We start from the raw sequence: 21,717 nt of genomic DNA, 5'->3' as shown, positions 1-21,717 counted from the left end.
ACTCTACAGAGTCTATGCTGGAAGCTAGTTAAGGGCTTCTACTAAGGGTTTTGGCTTCTACTGATTACCATTGGTTGGTGACCATATTATTATTGTTATTGTTACTGTATGAAAAGAGCTGGAAATCAATAAGCAACACAAACACCATTAAATTAATGTACTTTCAATTACACATTAGTTGTGATTTAGTACAAGTTACTGCTTCCAAAACAACATAAAAACATAACTATTTCAACTTTCTTCACCAAAGCTATAAGGCCAGTTTACACACAGTCCTTCAGTTAATGATCTGTTGTGATCTGAGTGATCTATTGCATTGTGTTTTAAAGAAAGCTTCACTTGACTTCAACTAATAGAGAGTAGCTATAAACTAAGCAACAGGCAAGAGATAGGTGGCATTTATGTGTGATTTTGTGTGTGTGTGTGTATGTGTGTGTGTGTGTGTGTGGAATAGTGAGGTGACACTAAATGACTCTCACCTGCAGATGGAGGATCATAATTACAAATTTCTGTTATCACCATGGAAACAGGTTGTGTTCTCATGGTGACACAGGGTTTTGTGGAAGCACACAACATCTGTGTGTGTGTGTGTGTGTGTGTGTGTATGCGTGCGTGAGTGTGTGTGTGTGTGTGTGTGCGTGCGTGCGTGAGTGCGTGCGTGAATGTGTGTGTGAATGTGAGAACCTCACATGCTCCTGTGAGACATGTTCTAAGACCGGATTAGCTGTTAGCTGCTTTCTCATAAATCAAGTAAAAAACATGACACACACGCACACACACACACACACACACACACACACACACACACACCAGTTGTATCCAAAGCAGCAGTATGGAGTGAATATGTCTGAAAGCTGACAACATTCAGTAGAGAGAGAGAGAGAGTGAGTTTGTGTGTGTGTTTGTGTGTGCGTGTATGTTCTAGTCAGAGTCAGGTTGTCCTATGCCACATGGTGATACTCACGCAGAAATTGCACATTCACTCAGCGTGGAAGAGGAATGCCCTAGAGTAATCTCTCTCTCTCTCTCATTCTTTCTTTCTGTGTGTGTGTGTGTGTGTGTGTTTCTCTGTGATAAATAGCCTCAGAGAGCCCCTCTACGCCACACTAACTCCAGCCTCTACAATTTCTAATTTGGTTATCCGTTCCTGCAGAGTGGCCCATGGGTGTATAGCTGGAGAAACTGTGGACCAATCACAGTCCTCCTTTTACAGAATCTCCTTCAAGATTCTCGTCAGTGACACGGGCCAGTACCAACTCTCATAATCCACACAGAATAAATTAGAATAGATTACATTAGATTAGATTAGAATAGAATAGAATACATCATGGGGCAGCACGGTTGTGCAGCAGGTAGTGTCTCTCACAGCTGCAGGGACCTGGAGATTGTGGGTTCAAGTCCCACTCAGGGTGACTGTCTGTGAGGAGTGTGGTGTGTTCTCTCTGTGTCTGCGTGGGTTTCCTCCGGGTGACTGTCTGTGAGGAGTGTGGTGTGTTCTCCCTGTGTCTGTGTGGGTTTCCTCCGGGTGACTGTCTGTGAGGAGTGTGGTGTGTTCTCTGTGTGTCTGCGTGGGTTTCCTCCGGGTGACTGTCTGTGAGGAGTGTGGTGTGTTCTCTGTGTCTGCGTGGGTTTCCTCCGGGTGACTGTCTGTGAGGAGTGTGGTGTGTTCTCCCTGTGTCTGCGTGGGTTTCCTCCGGGTGACTGTCTGTGAGGAGTGTGGTGTGTTCTCTCTGTGTCTGTGTGGGTTTCCTCCGGGTGACTGTCTGTGAGGAGTGTGGTGTGTTCTCCCTGTGTCTGTGTGGGTTTCCTCCGGGTGACTGTCTGTGAGGAGTGTGGTGTGTTCTCCCTCTGTCTGCGTGGGTTTCCTCCGGGTGACTGTCTGTGAGGAGTGTGGTGTATTCTCTCTGTGTCTGTGTGGGTTTCCTCCGGGTGACTATCTGTGAGGAGTGTGGTGTGTTTTCCCTGTGTCTGCGTGGGTTTCCTCCGGGTGAATGTCTGTGAGGAGTGTGGTGTGTTCTCCCTGTGTCTGTGTGGGTTTCCTCCGGGTGAATATCTGTGAGGAGTGTGGTGTGTTCTCCCTGTGTCTGTGTAGGTTTCTCCGGGTGACTGTGTGGTGTGTTCTCCCTGTGTCTGCGTGGGTTTCCTCCGGGTGACTGTCTGTGAGGAGTGTGGTGTGTTCTCCCTGTGTCTGTGTAGGTTTCTTCCGGGTGCTCCGGTTTCCTCCTACGCTCCAAAAACAGGGAGGAATAAATAGGGAGGGTTGTGTCAGGAAGGGTATCCTGTGTTTAAAACAGCCTAAAGGATAATAAGAAGAGAAGATTAGATTAAATTAGAATAGAATAGATCAAACTAGATTAGAAAATAAAATATTAGATTAGATTACAATAGAATAGAGTAGTGCCGTGTATGAATTAATAAATGGAAGGAATGTAACCACAAAATGAGTCATTTTCAGAGAGTGCCTTGTAAAGCTGGATCACTAGAAACACTCCAGGATTTCACTTTTTCTTTTCTTTTATTATCAGACTAGTAAAAAGCAGGCCCCGTTCCCTCACTCTTTCACTCTGGTGTTCTAACACACACACACACACACAGAGCCCAGTGTTAAGCCTGTTTTCAGTGGCTCACTGCTGGGCTGTTGTTGCTGGGCAGTGGTTGAAGGAGGATTGTTGTACTTAGTTGTCAGCGAGGGTCTTTGCTGTGGGGTCACAGATGGAAGAGTGGCTGGGGGTGTGGGGTGTTGACTGCTGGGGTGCAATGTTGTTTAAGTTGGTCCAGTAGAACTGTTATTTTGGATGCATTAATTGGTGCTAAATCTTTTCTAATATGCAACTGAAATTCTACTGAGTTACACTAAGTTTACACGGAACAATCACTGGATTAGGAACACCTGCCTTGTATCTACACTCCTTATCTTTTTTATCAGCTCCACTGACCACATGGGAGCACTTTGTAATTCTACAATTACAGACTGTAGTCCAGCTGTTTCCCCGCACCCCCCTTTCCCCCTGTTCCTCAGCGCTCAGGACCCCCACAGAGCAGGTGTGATGTGGTGGTGGATCATTCTCAGCGCTGCAGTGACACTGACGTGGTGGTGGTGTGTTAGTGTGTGTTTTGCTGGTGTAGAGTGGATCAGACACAGCAGTGCTGCTGGAGTTTTTAAACCCCTCAGTGTCTGGACTGAGAACAGAGCTAATCTTGCGCTGAACAGCGATGTGGCGCAGTGGTTGTTGCTAGGGGCTGCTTCTGGGGAACGCTCCTGGAGGTTGTTAAGATGTAGTTGTTGTTGTTGTGGGGGTGTTGATGTAAGCTTGTTACCCTGTAGGGGGTTGTGCCTGGATGTTGTTTTGCTGGATGTGGCTGTGGCTAGGTGTTTCTTTTTGCGGGGTGGAAATGTGCTTCTCATTTGCTGGTGTGGGTTTGTTCTTGTGAGGCTGTGTCTTGGAGCCTGTTGTTAAAGTTTAATGGCATGATAAATCAAATATATTTATATTGTATGTGGCACGTTTTTGGGGCCTGAATATCAGTTTAATCCGACTTAATCCTAAGAAGGAGAAATACTTTCCAACAGGAAAAAGAAGTCAGATCACTCAAATTGCTGACAGATTTTCCATCGCAGTACAAGTCCAGCTTGGTGTGGTGTGGTGTGGTTTAACCTGGAACACTGTGAAGGTTGAGTCTACCTTGGGACTATGCTTTGGAAAACTGACCCATAGAGACGTGACCACTGCTGGAAGGCATATATTTAATTGTAACAGGAGCTACTAAAGTTCTTTCTCAGCGAGCTGAATCTGACACAAATGAACTCTGTAAAACTGAATGTGAAAGTAGGGAGTTGATTAGTCACATGTGTTTTAAGCCCTAATGGTATCTGCACTACACATGGAGTTTCTAATGTGTTTGTGTATATATTTTAAAAAGAGTCCACCACGGTGAAAAACACACGTTGGTAGGTAGATTGGAGACTCAAAATTGTCCGTAGGTGTGAGTGTGTGTCGCCCTGTGAAGGACTGGCGCCCCCTCCAGGGTGTGTTCCTGCCTTGCACCCAATGAGTCCGTGTAGGCTTTTATTCCTGTTACAGGTAATGAATAAATATTCAATGAATTGTTTAAGTAAAGCAGTATATTAGTGTTTAAAAGCTCAGAAAAGTGCCTTTCCTCTCTGTGGCAGGCAGTGGAACAGCCCCCACACTGTTTCAAAGGGCTGAACCTCCAGCAAGCCACTTCTGGTAAGGTTGAGAGGGGCCCACAACATGTTTAGAGAAACCTACATGTTTATATTTATTCCAGATTCATGGGTTTTAGTGCTGAGTAGGAGTGTAAAATATTTTATCACAACAAGCCACTGATAAAATATCCCAATCCCAATAAGGCTTTAGAGGCTGAACATCCTGGAAGGTAAAGCCTAACGGAGGTGAGTAAAAAAGAAGGATTTCTCTCTCAAAAAAAAAGGCTGAATCATAGTCTCTGAGCCATTTCAGAACGCATTCATCATAAGACACAGATTGTGGTTAGAAGGAAAGTATGAAAACGAGCGGACAGTGGTTTTAAAATGCAGCTGTGTTGTCTGTGGGGGCTTTTATTTCAATCTCATTACATTTAAAAGTCTCCTTTAAGTGCAGTGATATGGCAGAACTTGGACTGGATGGAAGCCCTAGAGTTACTTTTCAGAATTGGAATGTTGTCAGCTCTGACCTGAGCCCTGGTTTTCAGAGGTAGGTCAATTATAGTGAGCTACCCCTTGTTTGTTTTAGCGATGTCACAGACAGTCACCCGGAGGAAACCCACGCAGACACAGAGAGATCACACCACACTCCTCACAGACAGTCACCCGGAGGAAACCCACGCAGACACAGAGAGAACACACCACACTCCTCACAGACAGTCACCCGGAGGAAACCCACGCAGACACAGAGGAGAACACACCACACTCCTCACAGACAGTCACCCAGAGGAAACCCACACAGACACAGAGAGAACACACTACACTCCTCACAGACAGTCACCCGGAGGAAACCCACGCAGACACAGAGAGAACACACCACACTCCTCACAGACAGTCACCCAGAGGAAACCCACACAGACACAGAGAGAACACACTACACTCCTCACAGACAGTCACCCGGAGGAAACCCACGCAGACACAGAGAGAACACACCACACTCCTCACATTTTATAAGTGGTCAGAAACTTGTAAATAGCTCATGAAAAGCATAAAGTTATGTTAAAACCAACCATTGTTTTTCTTGTGAAATTCCCAATAAGTTTGATGTGTCACATAACCCTCTTCCCATTGAAAAAACAAAAGTTGGATTCAAAATGGCCGACTTCAAAATGGCCGCCATGGTCACCACCCATCTTGAAACATTTCCCCCCTCCCATATACTAATGTGCCACAAACAGGAAGTTAATATCACCAACCATTCCCATTTTATTAAGGTGTATCCATATAAATGGCCCACACTGTACTTCCCATCCAGAGAGAGAGAGAGAGCGTAGCCTTTAATACTCTTTTGGAATTCAGCCTTTGGGAGCCGGAGGTATCACCAAAGCTAGGCCCAACACTTAAACCATTGTACCACTAGGAAGACCCCATGACTTATCATTTGAACTTAAATAATTAATAAAATAAGCTTGGTTACTTTAAATACATGTTGCATGGCCTCTCCACTGCTCGTGGACACAGTGATCATTCCGGCTCAAATACTGAACAGGACAAACCAAAATTTAAAGAGCATTGCTTAAGTCAGCTGTAAGAAAAATACAGGTCCTCTTCCTCATGCAACACAGCTGACACACAAACAAATTCAGTTCCTGAGTGAGCTTTAAGGTACAGGATGGCTGTGATTGTCCCAGAATACCGGCTCCAGCCCATCGTCTCCCTTTCGTAGTGAACGCTCCACACGTCTGTAAATGCTGACAGAATGATGAAGGACTCTCAGGCTCCAAGAAGGCTACAGGTCGACTGATTCCATTGGTTCATTACTGATGAAGGTAAACGTTTTGATTGGTTATTGACTTGGCAGGGATGAAAAATAGGCCCTGTCATTGGATACTGAATATTAGAGGGTGGGTGTTCCATCTGTTAATGCTAGTCTTACAATAGGCTTTGAGTTTAAGGATGAATCCTCATTAACTCGTCAACTTTGTCTATAAACTAAGTCTAATTCATTTCCAAAAAAAAAAACTTGAGTGGACTCAGTATTGGGCTAATTATAAATATACTGTAAAAATGAGTTCCATAAACACACATATTGAAGCCCATTAATAGAATATTCTGTTGTTGGATCCTTCATTTGTGGCCACACAGACAATACTGGGTTGGATTTATAACAGCACAAAAAACAACAAAAAAAGACAATAGTTATTCTCTTAAACAAAAATAACCTAAAATTAAGTGAGAAGAATATATTTGTCATTAAATTCATTATGAGTTCCATGGAGGAAAAACTGCAAAAAGCATGTGCATTAATTTGTAAAATTATATCCAAAAGTAGGTGTGAGTTTTACTTTAGACAAATTAAAATTGTGTTTTTGATGTTAGCGATGGTGAACATAGCGTATTAACACTTAATTTTTATTACTATACAAGAGTTAACATATAATGACAAAGTGGGAGAATGTTTGAGTTTTGAATAGCAATTATACATTACACAGAAAATGTACACCTTATCTTTTAATTAGCTGTTATTTGCTTGACTAATAATAAGTGCATTTCTTCCACTAAATGCCATAATTCTGCTACGCAATGTAGTTCATTAATGGTTGTCTTTAATTGCTAAGAAGTGCAAAAGTGAAAGAATGTCCACTAAACCTGGAGCAGTAATACAGTAATTAAACTGATGGAAAAGTAAACTATTTAAATTTGTAACAGTATTCTTTCCAATGTGCATTTTAAATTAATCAGATCATATGAATTAGTTTCCTGAACTGGATTGTTTCTGTGAGGTCCCTGATTTTACTGTCAGCCTTTGGTTCTGCAGTTCTGTGATGAGCTCTTCAAAGCACATGCTTATCATTCATTTATTTCCTGTAATTGCTTATTCAATGCAGGGTCACTGTGTGTACGGAATCTTCCAGAATCACTGGGCGCAAGGCAGAAAACACCCTGCAGGGGGCGCCAGTCCGTCATAGGGTGACACACACTCCTGTGTAATTTGTCCATCAGTTAAGTGCTTTTATTGATTTTAACTTGGGCCCATGACCCCCTGCAGTCCCTGGGCCCATGGGTAGGGTGGTGTCTTTCATTAGGACCCCTTATTAAAAAAAAAATAAGCAGAATTGACATTGACTCAAAGTTAATTTGATTAAATAAAACAATTCTTTGCCCCATAACTCTGTTATCAGATTACTCTGTCAGCTCTTTGAGTGTAAGATTTTGTGACTCTGTTGAGCTGCTAGTGAGTAATGAGGCACGAAATGGGGGATGAGGACCCTATGCTGTGAAAACAATCTTCACCACTCCACAAAGATGGCCGTGTTGAGAGAAAACAGACAGCTCAACAGTTTTCTTCATATGAAATAATCGGGAAAAATGAAAACACGTTTACGCATTTTCAATGAAATCATCCATCAAATAATCCATAACAAGCTGGTGGAATCATCAAACAGGAAATTACATTTTATGGTAACTGTGAAAAGGAACTGGGTTTTAAAAAGAAATCAATGTCAATTAATGGTTTAGAGAAAGATATGGATCGCATTTTAAGGTGCTTTGTTGTTTTATCTATTAAAAACACCTGTTTACAACCCCTATAACCCTCACAGTAGACGTTACAGAGACTACAGCAGCGCGCGCACATTCACGGACTGTAGTGAGCGTGCAGCGCGCGTGCACGAGATTATGGTAGCCTACGTGATTGCCGTTTTAATGTCGTTGTCATCGCCAATCTGGACTTCTTTATTAACTCCACCCTGCGCTTTTCATGTGAACACTTCACCAGAAGAAAAACAGCGCCGAGTTTACTGTTTACTGGACGACGCTTTTAGATAGGAGAGGGTCTTGAGTTGTGTTTATTCCAGTTTTGTGTCAGTTAAGTCACAGCAGAGAGGGGTGGGGGTAGCTTTGTTCGTACAATATTTAAAAGACAATGAGGAACTTGAATGAACATATGTGTGTGTATGTGTGTGTGTGTGTGAGAGAGAGAGAGAGAGAGAGAGAGAGAGAGAGAGAGAGAGTGAGAGAGAGAGACCGAACAGAGCACGTCTGAGGTAATTTGCAGATTTAAAGCAGTGACCCAACCGCGAGCGTTATATTTTCCCGCCCGTTTTCCGAACAGCTCCGCCCCCTGCGCTGCGATAGGCTGTTACTTCAGTCCTGTCAGGAGAGGATGAACTACTGGTCAGCTCACTTTTTAATTAGGAAATTCGAGTATACAATACAAATAAAAATATTTTAAAGCTTCTAGTCAGGTAAACTGTCCATTCTCCCAGCTCCACTGATCATACACTCAGACAGCGAGCATATATCGGTCCACTGGCTTAAATAGGACCGCACACCACTGTTTTTAGGTCACTGCTAGTCCACAATCATATCAATTTACTGTCCCGTGTACATGATATAAATATTTAAAATCTCCTCAAATAATATTAAACACACAGAAAATAAACTAATAAGAATATTACAGTCAACTGTGAGAAATACAATAAAGACTGGGCCTGATATAAACTTGTGATGTTAAAAGAAGTTGACACTGTGTTGAGTTAATATTTGTTCAGAAAGAACAAGAAGAAAATAAGGACAAATCATGGAAAAGTGTAAAAAAGTGGAATTTTATATAAAACTCTGTCTGAACAGAAAACACTGAGCAAAATGCCGATGGACAAACTGTGATCTTTACTTCTGACTTCAGAGCTTGAGCATTTTATTTCAGACTTAAAGAATAAAACGAGAAGAATAGAACTATAAAAATACAGTTTCCTGCTGATAGTTAAAGGGTGGACTGAGGAAGAGCTGATGTAGGCTTTTATTCTTTGAAAAGTGCTGCATTCGGTGCAGATCGGTGCAAGGACTGAAAGAAAGGGGTTTTATGGTACTGTTTGTTAAACTTATCAGCCTTGAACAACACATATATTAACATTATGGTGTAAAATATATTGCCAGAAAATATTTTTCTATTTATTTTTGGTATAACAACATTTATATTAAATAATATACCATGCCATGTTTATTATTTTGGCATCGTGTGACATCAAATAAAAGCTCAAGTGAAAAACGGTCCAGCGTGTGAAAGCCTGAAGTGTGTGTGTGTGTGTGTGTGTGAGAGAGAGAGAAACATTTAATAATTGTATTATTATTATTTAAATAATTTTTGATAAAGCACACTAAAAGTACACTTTCAAAAAGCCGGCTAGAGTTAGGGTTAATGGACAATATCAGACATTCCAGAAAGGGGAGGGGACATATCGCCATTCATTTTGGAGCATTCCTATTGGTCCGTTCATCATGAAATTTTCATATTCACACAGTGTGAAAGATTGCTACCGTCGTCAATTAATGTCATATACTTAAAATGCATCAAAATTGAGATACTTACTTTTCTTTGGACAGCGACAAAAAGTGACTCGATCCCCTGGACTTTGAGGTCATTAAGGAATCAGTCCTGCTTCAATGTGCATTATTATCTTGCATTTAGGATGTATTTGTGTACATTTTTTGTACACCAAATGGCCTCGTAATCCTTAAAATCCAGTGATATATCCATGAGGGGCAAAATAAGATTCATACAATGTTTATTATGGGATGTAATAGCAGTGAATTACCAACATCCCGTTCACTGTTCCCATAGAGAAAGCAGGCTTTGTCCTGGATTTCCTAATATGGGCATGATGACGACTTCAGAGGTCTTTGGGTTGAGGCTACACTTCTCACCTCTGCTATTGACCGGTCTTAGCGACTCGTAGTAGCCAATCACAGCGCAAAGGGGCGTGGCTTGTCTCAAAACGGGTGGGCGAAAAAACGACCGCCCCTCAGAACCAGCAGCAGCCTCCTGTCAGAGCGCAGGAGAGAGGGAGCCTCTCAGCTGAAGAGCAGAGACACAGCTCCACATCTCTCTACTTCTGTGGCCAGCGTTTGCTTCAGTGAGCGCTGGAAGAAGAAGGACGCGTCCGTGATTTCAGCCGCTTTGTCTGATGTGGAGTAGCTGTTTTGTTGTTGTTTGTGTTCTGAGGGTTTGAGAAGGATTTCGCTCAGCTTCAGCCGGACTTCAATAGATGAAATGAACCGGAGAGATTCTTCCAGGCTGCTCTCTTTCACAGTCTGACTCTCTTCTATCTTTGCGTACACCTCCTTTATTTATTTTAGGATTCTTCCCTGTGTCTTGCACAGTTCTGAGGATGTATGTGTCGCTGTTGCTCGTCTGTGGAGTGGGACTCTGCTCAGTTACAGCTCTGACTCTGGGTGAGTTTGATGCTGCTTTTTAACACTGAACAGCTGATGCTCTGCTGGGTTTCACAGTGGGACATGATTCATAAACGCTTCATATACTGTGTTCAGTGAGAGTCAGAGGCGCAGATTCAGTTTGAGAAGCGAGAGGGGCTCAACACCAGAGGAATCACCACCTCACACAGATATTACAGTTCTAACATTAATGCTTTTAAATGTCAGCACCTCAACACAAAGCATGTTATATGTAATAATAGAACACACTCTCAGGATTAGCGCCTGACACAGTGGCACTGTTGTTCTCCTAGTGTGTATTTCCCCCTATAAACTTAGTGTATTTAGATAGAAACCTCAATAATAACAAATGGAATGTCTATTTTTGCTAGGGTCCAATGCTATGAGAGTACAGTTTAAAAAGTTAGATATATATCATACAGGCAAGGGTGGATCATCGAGGCTTTATTACAGTTTTTAAAAATATATTAGGAATAATAATTAACAGGTATTACACCTCTCAGCAACATCTGACAACTCTCGAAATGATCAGCCATCGTTTAAAAAAACACAGCTCTTTCATTTGTGGCGGTGAATGGAAAACGAGAGGAAAGAACAGCTCAGTGATGTGCTCCGAGAGGTCTATGGTCACGCAGTGCTTTCTTTTTGTTTATAAAATAAGAACTTCTGATCTGAAAGAGTTAAATGTTCGCTGTTGGTTGCTGAGGCCAGATTACCTTTTTAGCTATAAATGACGAATGAGGTTTTAGTGCTTCGTAGCAGCCACTTCTGGTGCTATATGACATGGTTCTTTAAAGGACCAGATACAACAGATTATTAATAGATTTTTGGTGGTTTTGGTGGTTCAAATGGTGTTCAGTCTTCAGCAGACAGTCCCTTTCCTACACGTTGAGGGTGCAGGGTTGGGTGTAGCTGTACGTCGCTACGACGGAGCAGAAGTCAGTGGAAAGACCCCACAAATGTAGAGCACGGACCTTGCAAGTGTTTGTTTGTTGGTGTGTTGGGGGGGATATGCGTGCGTGCCTCTGAGAACAGATCAGTGTTATTTTAAGCATTTCTCCAACGCCCCGGACGCTCTTATTAAGGTCAAGCCAGCGGAACCGAGGCCAAAGCCCTCAGCAGTCTGTCCTTCAGTGCTGCTTTCTGCTGGCAGCAGACAGTGTTCCTGCAGCCTGCGGAACCCAGACTGGCTCGCAGACCCCACTGACCCGTCCTACATCCGTCCACACTGCTGCGCTCCCAGAGAAGCTGAGGGGGAGTGTTGATCATTCTGTCTTCTGTGTCTATTTCTGACTGCTCCGTGCGGATTCCTGTGGGTGTCACGCCGATCACGGCCAAGTTTCCCAGTGTTAAGGTCATCTTGACTGGGAGAGCGAGTGTTAAATGTGTGAATACGTTGTGAATCACAGCCATGGAAAACGTTCTGGTGTTTCATGTCTTGCTCTCTGAATTGCAGAATCAGGTCCCTGTGGTGGAAACATCACCATCTCGAGTGCAGGTTACGTGATGTCCCCTGGTTACCCGTCCGCGTACCCACTCTCTGTGCACTGTGTGTGGCTCATCCGCGCTCCAGACCCACAGCAGAAGATCCTCATCAACTTCAACCCACACTTCGACCTGGAGAACCGCGAGTGCAAGTGAGTCCGCCAGACACCCACACTGTCTTCTCTCTGGGGCAGCTTTGAGCGTTTCTGCTGCACTTCATTTCGGCCTTGGGTCCTGAGCTTCAGAGTGTAGCGCACTAACCCAGTTCAGCTCTTAAGGCAGATCAGGGGCGTCCGAGCGGGACAAACACATGCAAAAGCAGAGTACTGCACCAGGAGTAGTCCCCAACCGTCCTAATGGAGGTTCTCCTTCTTACACATTGTATGTAACAGACTGACAGAACCGCTTTATTAATAGTAATGTTATTACAGTCAATAGTGGTATTCTGAGTGGGAATGTGTTGATTTAACCCTGTCCAACTCTCTCCTCGTGACCAGTCCAGTGTAATTTAAGATTTAAACAAATCCATACGATCAGGAGAAACATCTGGAAACACACTGTTCTTCACTCATTCACGAATATTACTTCTAGAGGAAATCCTTTTATTTCTACTGTGTTTATATTTGTGATATTTATTGTGATTATATATTTATACTTTTATACAATTACCGAGGCTACTGAGAAAACACATTAACTTAAATAATAATAATATTATCTTAGGTGCCCAGGATATGAGCAGTGTACTGTATAGTGTAACTGCATTAAAGGGCACATATACCTCTTTTTAAAACAGGTTAGAGTAGGTCTGTGGGCTACAAAATCACTCACATAAAAAGGTCATCAGTTTCAATCCCTTTCAGAACGAGTCGTTTAAGGGCTCTGTCAGGTTTATGCAAATAAGCAGTTGCTGGCCACGCCCCACCCATGCCATGTTTTACGCAGGTGAGGGGTGGTGCCAGGGTACTCACTGTGACATCACAATAAGGGAGCCATCCAATCGCCTCGTAGGAGCACATGGTGACACTGAACTCAATCAACTGACTCACGTTTGCACTTGGAGTGTTTATAGGAGCTGTAGAGACCCACGTGGAAATAGAAAAGCAAGCAAATATGCATTAAAATAAAAGCATGACATGCCCCCTTTAAAATCTTGTGTTAAAGTTCGGAAAAAATTGGACATCACATAAAAAATTGATATTGGAATGTTTCTGATGGGGCGCCCATGAAATATTGGTGCACTATAAAGGGCTGCTGTTAAAAACAACATCATATTGTTCGGTATATTACATAGACGCTGTATTATTTATACCACATCTGTGGGTGCAACACACACTGACGTCAGTTCAGTTCAGTGCTTATTTTTCAGTGGCTTTACACGTGACTACGTCCGACTGAGGATTTCTGAAAGATGAGCTCTGATGGGGTCCTGCAGGGCTGTAGATCTCCAGCAGCAGTCTGTGACCACTGGCCTAATTACACCAAGAGTTCCCCTCACACTGGAGTGTTGAACGGTGCCACCTTATGGTGGGAATTATAATAATACAGAGTTTTCAGCGGAGGCCGTGGTGAACGGTGAGTTAGGAGCTCGATTCTGGATTTTGAAACCTACACAAAGCCAAGTGGCTTTCCCTAGAACTCTTAAGAAGAAGCCCATTTTGCTCCAAGACGGAGGTGTGTTTAGAAAGAGAGAGGCAGCTCAGGGGACAATGAGATGCTGAGCACTTTGACTCTTAAGAGCAGTGAATTTCCCCTGACGGGCTCCTGACAGGTCTAATGGAAGGCGATGGTGTTGTTGTGTGTAATTATGCTGATGGTTTTCACTGGTGGGGGGGTGTTTGGAGTATTTAGTGTAATAGGAGTTGAAAGCGGAGTGTGTTATTGCCCTGTGGTCTATTAGTGATGATTTTGTTAACAACCAACCCCCCCCCCCCTCCCAACCGCCCCCCCCCCCCCCCCCCCACACACACACACACACTCTCTCTCTTGCCAAAATCAATGCATCTACTTACACATGCACACACACACACACACACACACACACACACACACAAAGGACTAAAGTATGTGGACTAAATCTTGTAAATGAGATGGCTCTCTTTAAACGGTGCGTAAATCAGCAGCTGTCACACACACAGAGGCTGCATTACTATTGGCTCAGGTTTCCTCAGCAGGGGACCAATAAAATGCCCCCCAGTAATGAACGTCCTGTTGGGGACTCTTTAGAGAGAGGGGGGGGGAAAGAGAGTAAGACAGAGAGAGGCTGGGAAATCTGTCCTCGTTCCTCGCTCCCTTTTTCTTTTTCCGTCTTCTTTTTCAGTGGATCTGAGTCATTTTGTGGGAGAATGCCTCAGCCCCTTTTTTATTATTTTTTATTTTGCTACACCCTTGTGCGTGTGTGTGTGTGTGTGTGTGTGTGTAACATCAGCTAAAACATTCTTTCCTCTTCTCTTGTTACAGTGCAGTTATTTGTTACTGCAGAATTATTTAAAAAACGCCTGTTGCGGTTCAGATAAGTGTTGGTCGATATATTGTGGATCGTGGAAATATCAGCAATACTCAAGCTGTTCATTCTGAATCATTTTTTGAGTACAATTGTGCAAAGTAAGAAATATAGGAGGGTTTTTGTTTCTGTGAAAGTGAATACGGCAGCATGTGCTTTGTTGTAGTTCTGAGGACTAATGTTTACGTGAATATTAATAATAGTGTTTCTGACTGTGTCTGTCATGTATTGGTTGTTTCAGATGGTTTTGAAGGAACGGCTCTAAGTTCCTATAAACTAAATATGTAGTGAATTTCCTTTCTGAAACCTGGCCTCTCTTGGTGTGTGGTGTGGTGTGATGTGGGCTAACCACTGAGTACATTAACCCTTAGTGAGCACGGCTTCACAAGTTCACGAACGTAAATATCTTAAACCCCCTACGGTGTATACGATTGGGAACTGAAACTGTCGTGATGTTGAATTTGTTCCTCATCAGACAGCTGTGTCAGCCGTATCATTTATAACCGTATACCACTTTGTGATAGTAGCCATATTCCAACATGTTTACATAATGACATCATGCAGTTATGTGTAATACGGCATACGTTGGTTGTGTGAGTCGTGGAGGCGCTGTGAAAAGAACAGAGGAAAGTGGCTCTGTGGTGGACTTTGTACCAAAAAAGGGAGTGACACGGAGGTGGGTCTTTTATAAATGATTTGACGTACAATAAAGGAATATGTAAGATGTGAAAGAAGACTGTAACAACGAAAGGGGTAATGCCCGCTAATCTGTTTACCACCTCTAGCCTAGCTGAGGAAGAGCAGCTCTAACTCACTCAACATTGCATCTACTTTTAATTTGTTATTTACTTGATAAAGATTTTAGTGTAACTTTGTTATATTGATAATGTTTGAATATTTATACGCATTCAATTGTCTGCACTTCAGATTTGTGGTGGATTTATTTGTTAAATTATTGGATACACATTTACAGTCTTGGTACATTACTGCTGTTTAAAAAATAACCAAAGGTTTGCTTCAACAACACGTTTAAACCTTACATTTTCACGATAATAACACTTTATCATTCATTTTGTTGCAATACTACATTCCTGAAATTAATAATTAAATATTTTTCAGCATTTTGTCGCCAGGAATATCGTTATGGCAGAAATTGATGGCGTCAAAATAGGTTCTAAAGTTCTGAGAACCACAAAACAGAATCCATAACCAGTAAAAGTCATTTTGTAATTGAGAAAACTGTCATTAATATTCAGAGTTATAAAAACAGGTTTGAAGAACACATTTTCACTTCCATTCCACCTTTTCTCAGTCTCGCTTTCGCCTCCAGAACTTTCTCACTTTTGACTTTTGATGGTGCCGGGATCTAGACAGTCATTGGCTGCTAAAGTTAAGCCCCGCCCACCCAGCAGATTCTGCACACCCTGACCCTGATTGAAAAATGACTCTAAGCCTCTATGAGGAACTGTGTGTTACTAAAAGACATAATCGTTAATAAATATTTGATATGTTACCAGTGTTTGCCATCGGTCTTTTTCCAGTCAGGGTCAGATTGCCGCGCTCTCGCTGACGTAGCAGGGTGTGCTAAATCTGCTGGGTGGGCGGGGCTTAACTTAGGCAGCGAATGACTGTCTAGATCCCGACCCCCGTCAAAAGTGAGAAACGTCTGGAGGCGAAAGCGAGACCGAGAGAAGTGCAACGAGAAAAGGCGGAGTGAAAACGAAAACTTATTCTTCAAGAATATTACACTCAAAATAGACGATTACATACAGAAATATTCTTGTTACAAACCTGTTTTTATAACTCTGAATATTAATGACAGTTTTCTCAATTACAAAATGACATTTATTGGTTATGGATTCAGTTGTTTTGGTTCTCAGAACTTTAGAACCTATTTTGATGCCATAGAAATACACTAAAATATCGTGATATTATTTTAGGGCCATATCGCCCACCCCTAGAGCACTTAAAATAGCTCAGATTACTATATTGAGACGAGTCTTTGTCAGCTCCGGTCTATTCTCTGGGGTTTATCAGGAAACACACAGCGGGAGCAGCTCAGTGTGTGTCAGAGAGTATGAGAAAATGGCCTCTGAGTTTGAAGCCACAGCTTGTCTTTTGTCAGTGTGGTTGTGTTGACTCTAACTTTGTTGGATGTAAACATGTACAGTCATCTTGAAGACAGTTGCTGGTAAACACTTCAAGGACACTGAGAACCTTCGTCGTTTCTTCAAGAATGAACAGATTTTAAACCCCATTGTCTTGAGACCAGTCAGCCATAAATCAGGCAATTAGAAATCTGAAAACAGGAAAGGCGTAACATCTCCCTCCCTTCGGATTCATAAAACTGAACCAAACTGAATCCAGAGTGATTTATATCAAATAAATTGGCAGCAGCAGGACTTTAATTCTATTATTTCTCTCAGAAGAAGTTGTGATGGTCTAAATAAACAAAAAAAGTTCACAATGAACAATAGGTTAGGTTGCCAGCTCTGTCACCTGATCAAAATTAGCCATCAATTACATCATGTGGACCTCAGTATATCTTCTGTATCTTTATTAGCTCAGACTAGGCCTGTCACAACGGTTATAATATAAACTTATCATACAATATATGAGCATTTCCTCAAGAATCAATGTCATCAATATTTCAGCCAGTCCCACTCTTTTGTTTCCTGTTTTTTTGTGTTCTTGTCTCTAAGCTCTGAGGCAGTTATTTTAATTTGTTTAATTTATTTAGAATATTTCAATTCTTGTTTCTGAATGAAAGGGGTGTTAATTGTAATATTATGCTATTATATGCAGCACAGTGGAGCAGCAGGTAGTGTCTCAGTCACACAGCTCCAGCGTCCTGTTCTCCCTGTGTCTGCGTGGGTTTCCTCCGGGTGACTGTCTGTGAGGAGTGTGGTGTGTTCTCTCTGTGTCTGCGTGGGTTTCCTCCGGGTGACTGTCTGTGAGGAGTGTGGTGTGTTCTCTCTGTGTCTGCGTGGGTTTCCTCCGGGTGACTGTCTGTGAGGAGTGTGGTGTGTTCTCTCTGTGTCTGCGTGGGTTTCCTCAGAGTGACTGTCTGTGAGGAGTGTGGTGTGTTCTCCCTGTGTCTGCATGGGTTTCCTCCGGGTGACTGTCTGTGAGGAGTGTGGTGTGTTCTCTCTGTGTCTGCATGGGTTTCCTCCGGGTGACTGTCTGTGAGGAGTGTGGTGTGTTCTCTCTGTGTCTGCGTGGGTTTCCTCCGGGTGACTGTCTGTGAGGAGTGTGGTATGTTCTCCCTGTGTCTGCGTGGGTTTCCTCCGGGTGACTGTCTGTGAGGAGTGTGGTGTGTTCTCTCTGTGTCTGCGTAGGTTTCCTCCGGGTGACTGTCTGTGAGGAGTGTGGTGTGTTCTCTCTGTGTCTGCGTGGGTTTCCTCCGGGTGACTGTCTGTGAGGAGTGTGGTGTGTTCTCCCTGTGTCTGCATGGGTTTCCTCCGGGTGACTGTCTGTGAGGAGTGTGGTGTGTTCTCCCTGTGTCTGCATGGGTTTCCTCCGGGTGACTGTCTGTGAGGAGTGTGGTGTGTTCTCCCTGTGTCTGCGTGGGTTTCCTCCGGGTGACTGTCTGTGAGGAGTGTGGTGTGTTCTCCCTGTGTCTGCGTGGGTTTCCTCCGGGTGACTGTCTGTGATGAGTGTGGAGTGTTCTCCCTGTGTCTGCGTGGGTTTCCTATGGGTGACTGTCATTGAGGAGTATGGGGTGTGTTCTCCCTGTGTCTGCGTGGGACTGGCGCCCCTTTTCAGGGTGTTTTCCTGATTTTCACCTAGTGATTCCAGGTAGGCTCCGGACCCACCGTGACCCTGAACTGGATAAGGGTTACAGACAATGAATGCTATTATATTGTTCTTATATCAGTGAAATAAAATTGTCTTAAAATAACAATAATATCGTTTATTGCAATTATTTCTGAGACGATATATCGACCACAAAAATGGCTATTATAGCAGGCCTCGTTCTAGCACTGTGAACAAATATAGCATGAAAAAGCCATTTTAGGCCAGGTACAGGGCTTACAATGACAGAGCAGATGGTTGGATGTCAGCTCATTATGCCATTACCTTATTACTGCCCCCGTGAATTTTTGTTTTTCAGTGGGCATCTGAGTTATCTCATTTGCAAATTTTAGAGAAAACAGAACACCACTTTTTTCGTAGATCATGAGGTTGCATTATTCCATATTGTACACCTTTGTTCACCACAAGCACGAAAACAACTTATTCACTTATCCTTTAATCACCAAACCTATTGAGTCACTCTGTGCACCCTGTGGTTGCCCTGTTGTGTTTCATTTAAAAGGCTGGTGTTTTTGTCGGTAGCTCTATATCTATACCTACATGCCATGTAACGTTCTCCTGCTGTTTGCAGACTGTTTGAATAAATATAGAATAAGGCTTGTGCTTGTTTTACAGAGCCGTCTGTAAGTGTTGCCTCGCAGGGTCTGGTGTGAGCTCAGCCCAGACTTCAGTCTGTCAGCTGGAGAATCCCGCCGTGAGGGTTTAGAATGACCCGCGTGCTAACCTACTCCAGATGGCCCCCACTGTTGTCTTTGGAGAGCAGTCAGTAGGCTAGCCTTGCTCCGTGTTAGCTAGCATGATAAACTAACAGAGAAGGCTGGGATTTTGTCTCGTAACCACAAAAACACACACTGCATTTCTCAGAAACGCCGTTTAAACTCTCAGTACAGCAAACGCTAATAACCGTACTCCTAATGTGTCCTACAGTGTCCTATAACTGATGATCAGCGGTTTAAAGAATGTTTTTCTAACCTTTAGAGCTTAGAATGTGAGCTAGCATGGCCTCTACAGCTCGACCTGTAAAGAGAACGATGAATATATTCATTTTAAATAAGGAGTTGTGTGACTTCAATTTTGCGTGACCATAAGGACCATAAGGACGCCTATTACAGACCTCCTCCCGAAGTGAATGCCAGCGGAGTTTAGACTGCCAGCATTGTGCAAAAGCCCGAGAGCATTTTTGGTTTAATTTTATTTACCAATTAACTTTGAAAAAAGCCAACGACTAAAACATATTTGTTTCCAGGGGATATTTTTGGGGAGGTAAACACACTTGTTATCTATAGCTAGAAATCGAAAGATCTCCAAAGAAAATGGGACTCGACCACCACACGAGAGCTCATTCACCACCACAGCTGTAGATGTGAGATTGCCAGTACTTTTATTCTTAGAGAGAATTCCAGAAAGAATCAGTCTCTGCACTTGCATCAGATCTGTTTCAGAACGAGGTGCTTCTCTACACCCTTCAGTGTGAGAAGACTTTAGGATGTGTAGCTGTTCTGAAGGTGTTAGATGAGATAAGAAAACAGACCAAAAAGAACATTGTGCCGGGCGTCAGAAAATACAGCTCAACATTATCAAAGAATTTTGGAAATAATTTACCTGTGAGAAGAAGATAATGCAACAAACTTATACGACTGAACTTTGTGGATTTAAAAATCTATCTCTAGGTACTCAGATTCCTTTGAAAATTTGAAATCATGCCTCGAGAAGAACGGCTGTAAAAAAATTTATTTGTCTGATGATATATGGGTTTATTACTATTTTTTCATTCATTCATTCATTCATTGTCTGTAACCCTTATCCAGTTCAGTTCGGTGGGTCCGGAGACTACCCGGAATCACTGGGCACAATGTGGGAACACACCTTGGAGGGGGCGCCAGTCCTTCACAGGGCAACACACACTCACACATTCACTCACACTTACAGACACTTTTAAGTCTCCAATCCACCTACCAACGTGTGTTTTTAGAGCATGGGTGGAAACCGGAGCACCCGGAGGAAACCCACGCAGACACAGGGAGAACACACCACACTCCTCACAGACAGTCACCCGGAGGAAACCCACGCAGACACAGGGAGAACACACCACACTCCTCACAGACAGTCACCGGAGGAAACCCACGCAGACACAGGGAGAACACACCACACTCCTCACAGACAGTCACCCGGAGGAAACCCACGCAGACACAGGGAGAACACACCACACTCCTCACAGACAGTCACCCAGAGGAAACCCACGCACACACAGGGAGAACACACCACACTCCTCACAGACTTTCACCCGGAGGAAACCCACGCAGACACAGAGAGAACACACCACACTCCTCACAGACAGTCACCCAGAGGAAACCCACTCAGACACGGGGAGAACACACCACACTCCTCACAGACAGTCACCCGGAGGAAACCCACACAGACACAGGGAGAACACACCACACTCCTCACAGACAGTCACCCGGAGGAAACCCACACAGACACAGGGAGAACACACCACACTTCTCACAGACAGTCACCCGGAGGAAACCCACGCAGACACAGGGAGAACACACCACACTCCTCACAGACAGTCACCCGGAGGAAACCCACACAGACACAGAGAGAACACACCACACTCCTCACAGACAGTCACCCGGAGCGGGACTCGAACCCACAACCTCCAGGACCCTGCAGCTGTGTGACAGCGACACCTTGCCAACCTGGTTGTTTAGTTATAATTACTTAGTGTACATTAAGTCTTAAAATGTATTTATTTGTGAAAAAACAATATATATTTAATCATTAAAATAGTCTCCAATGGTATGCCTAAGTCATCAAATCATTTTTGCACTTGTTCAAATATTTTGAAGTGTACATCAGGCAGAGCACTTTGCATTGATCTCCACAGGTTAGCGATAGATGTTTGTAGCAATCAGGCTAGTTTTTAGATAGAATATTTTGTTGAATAAATTTGACAATTTTCATTTTTAACACTTTGCAACATTTTTATGAACAGTTGACGGTGAAGGAGTTTAAAGTACAGTTGTACATAATAAAAACATACTTAATACATAATGATTTTCTGGACAATCAACAACACAATGTTCATTTCTCTGGACTTTAGGGTGTCACCTCCACCGCCGCTAATTAAACGAGCTGTGTCTGTCTAATCAGGGGTAACTAATGCACCAGGTTTCTTTTATGTGGTGACATCTTGATTTTGTCTGTTTCCCATCAGCGCTGAAAGGTCAGTGTGAGTGTGTGTTGTGCTTGTGCATTCCTCTGTTATCTGTACATAGGTTAGAGGGGTGTGTGTGTCTGTGGCCCTAGACGGTAATTAGCGTGAAACAAAACACACATGTTCAATCTGTACACGAAGGCCACACATCAGTGATCAGAGAGGACGGGGAGTCAGCGTCACAACAAAGTGTGTTTGGCCAAGGATTGTGTTTTTGTTTTGTTTTTTCTGTGAACAATAGAAGAATGGTTTGGAAATGTGATTTAGATATTTTTCTGTCTCTCTCTCTCTCTCTCTGTC

General features: G+C 43.1%; 1 protein-coding gene across 2 annotated transcripts in view; it reads left to right on the top strand.

Moving 5' to 3' along the window:
* The first annotated feature begins 10,038 nt into the window (after positions 1-10,038).
* Positions 10,039-21,717, top strand: part of LOC136678530 (neuropilin-1a-like) — a 46,121-nt gene continuing 34,442 nt past the window's right edge. For both annotated transcript variants that reach the window (XM_066656578.1, XM_066656577.1), the window contains exons 1-2: positions 10,039-10,399; positions 11,856-12,036. In XM_066656578.1, the coding sequence (XP_066512675.1) occupies positions 10,336-10,399; positions 11,856-12,036 (245 nt within the window). In that variant the 5' untranslated portion in view covers positions 10,039-10,335. The remainder of the gene's footprint in view (positions 10,400-11,855; positions 12,037-21,717) is intronic.

Source organism: Hoplias malabaricus, chromosome Y (assembly GCF_029633855.1).
Source record: "Hoplias malabaricus isolate fHopMal1 chromosome Y, fHopMal1.hap1, whole genome shotgun sequence".
In the NCBI taxonomy this organism is placed as follows: Eukaryota; Metazoa; Chordata; class Actinopteri; order Characiformes; family Erythrinidae; genus Hoplias; species Hoplias malabaricus.
This window is presented reverse-complemented; position numbering and strand designations above follow the sequence as displayed.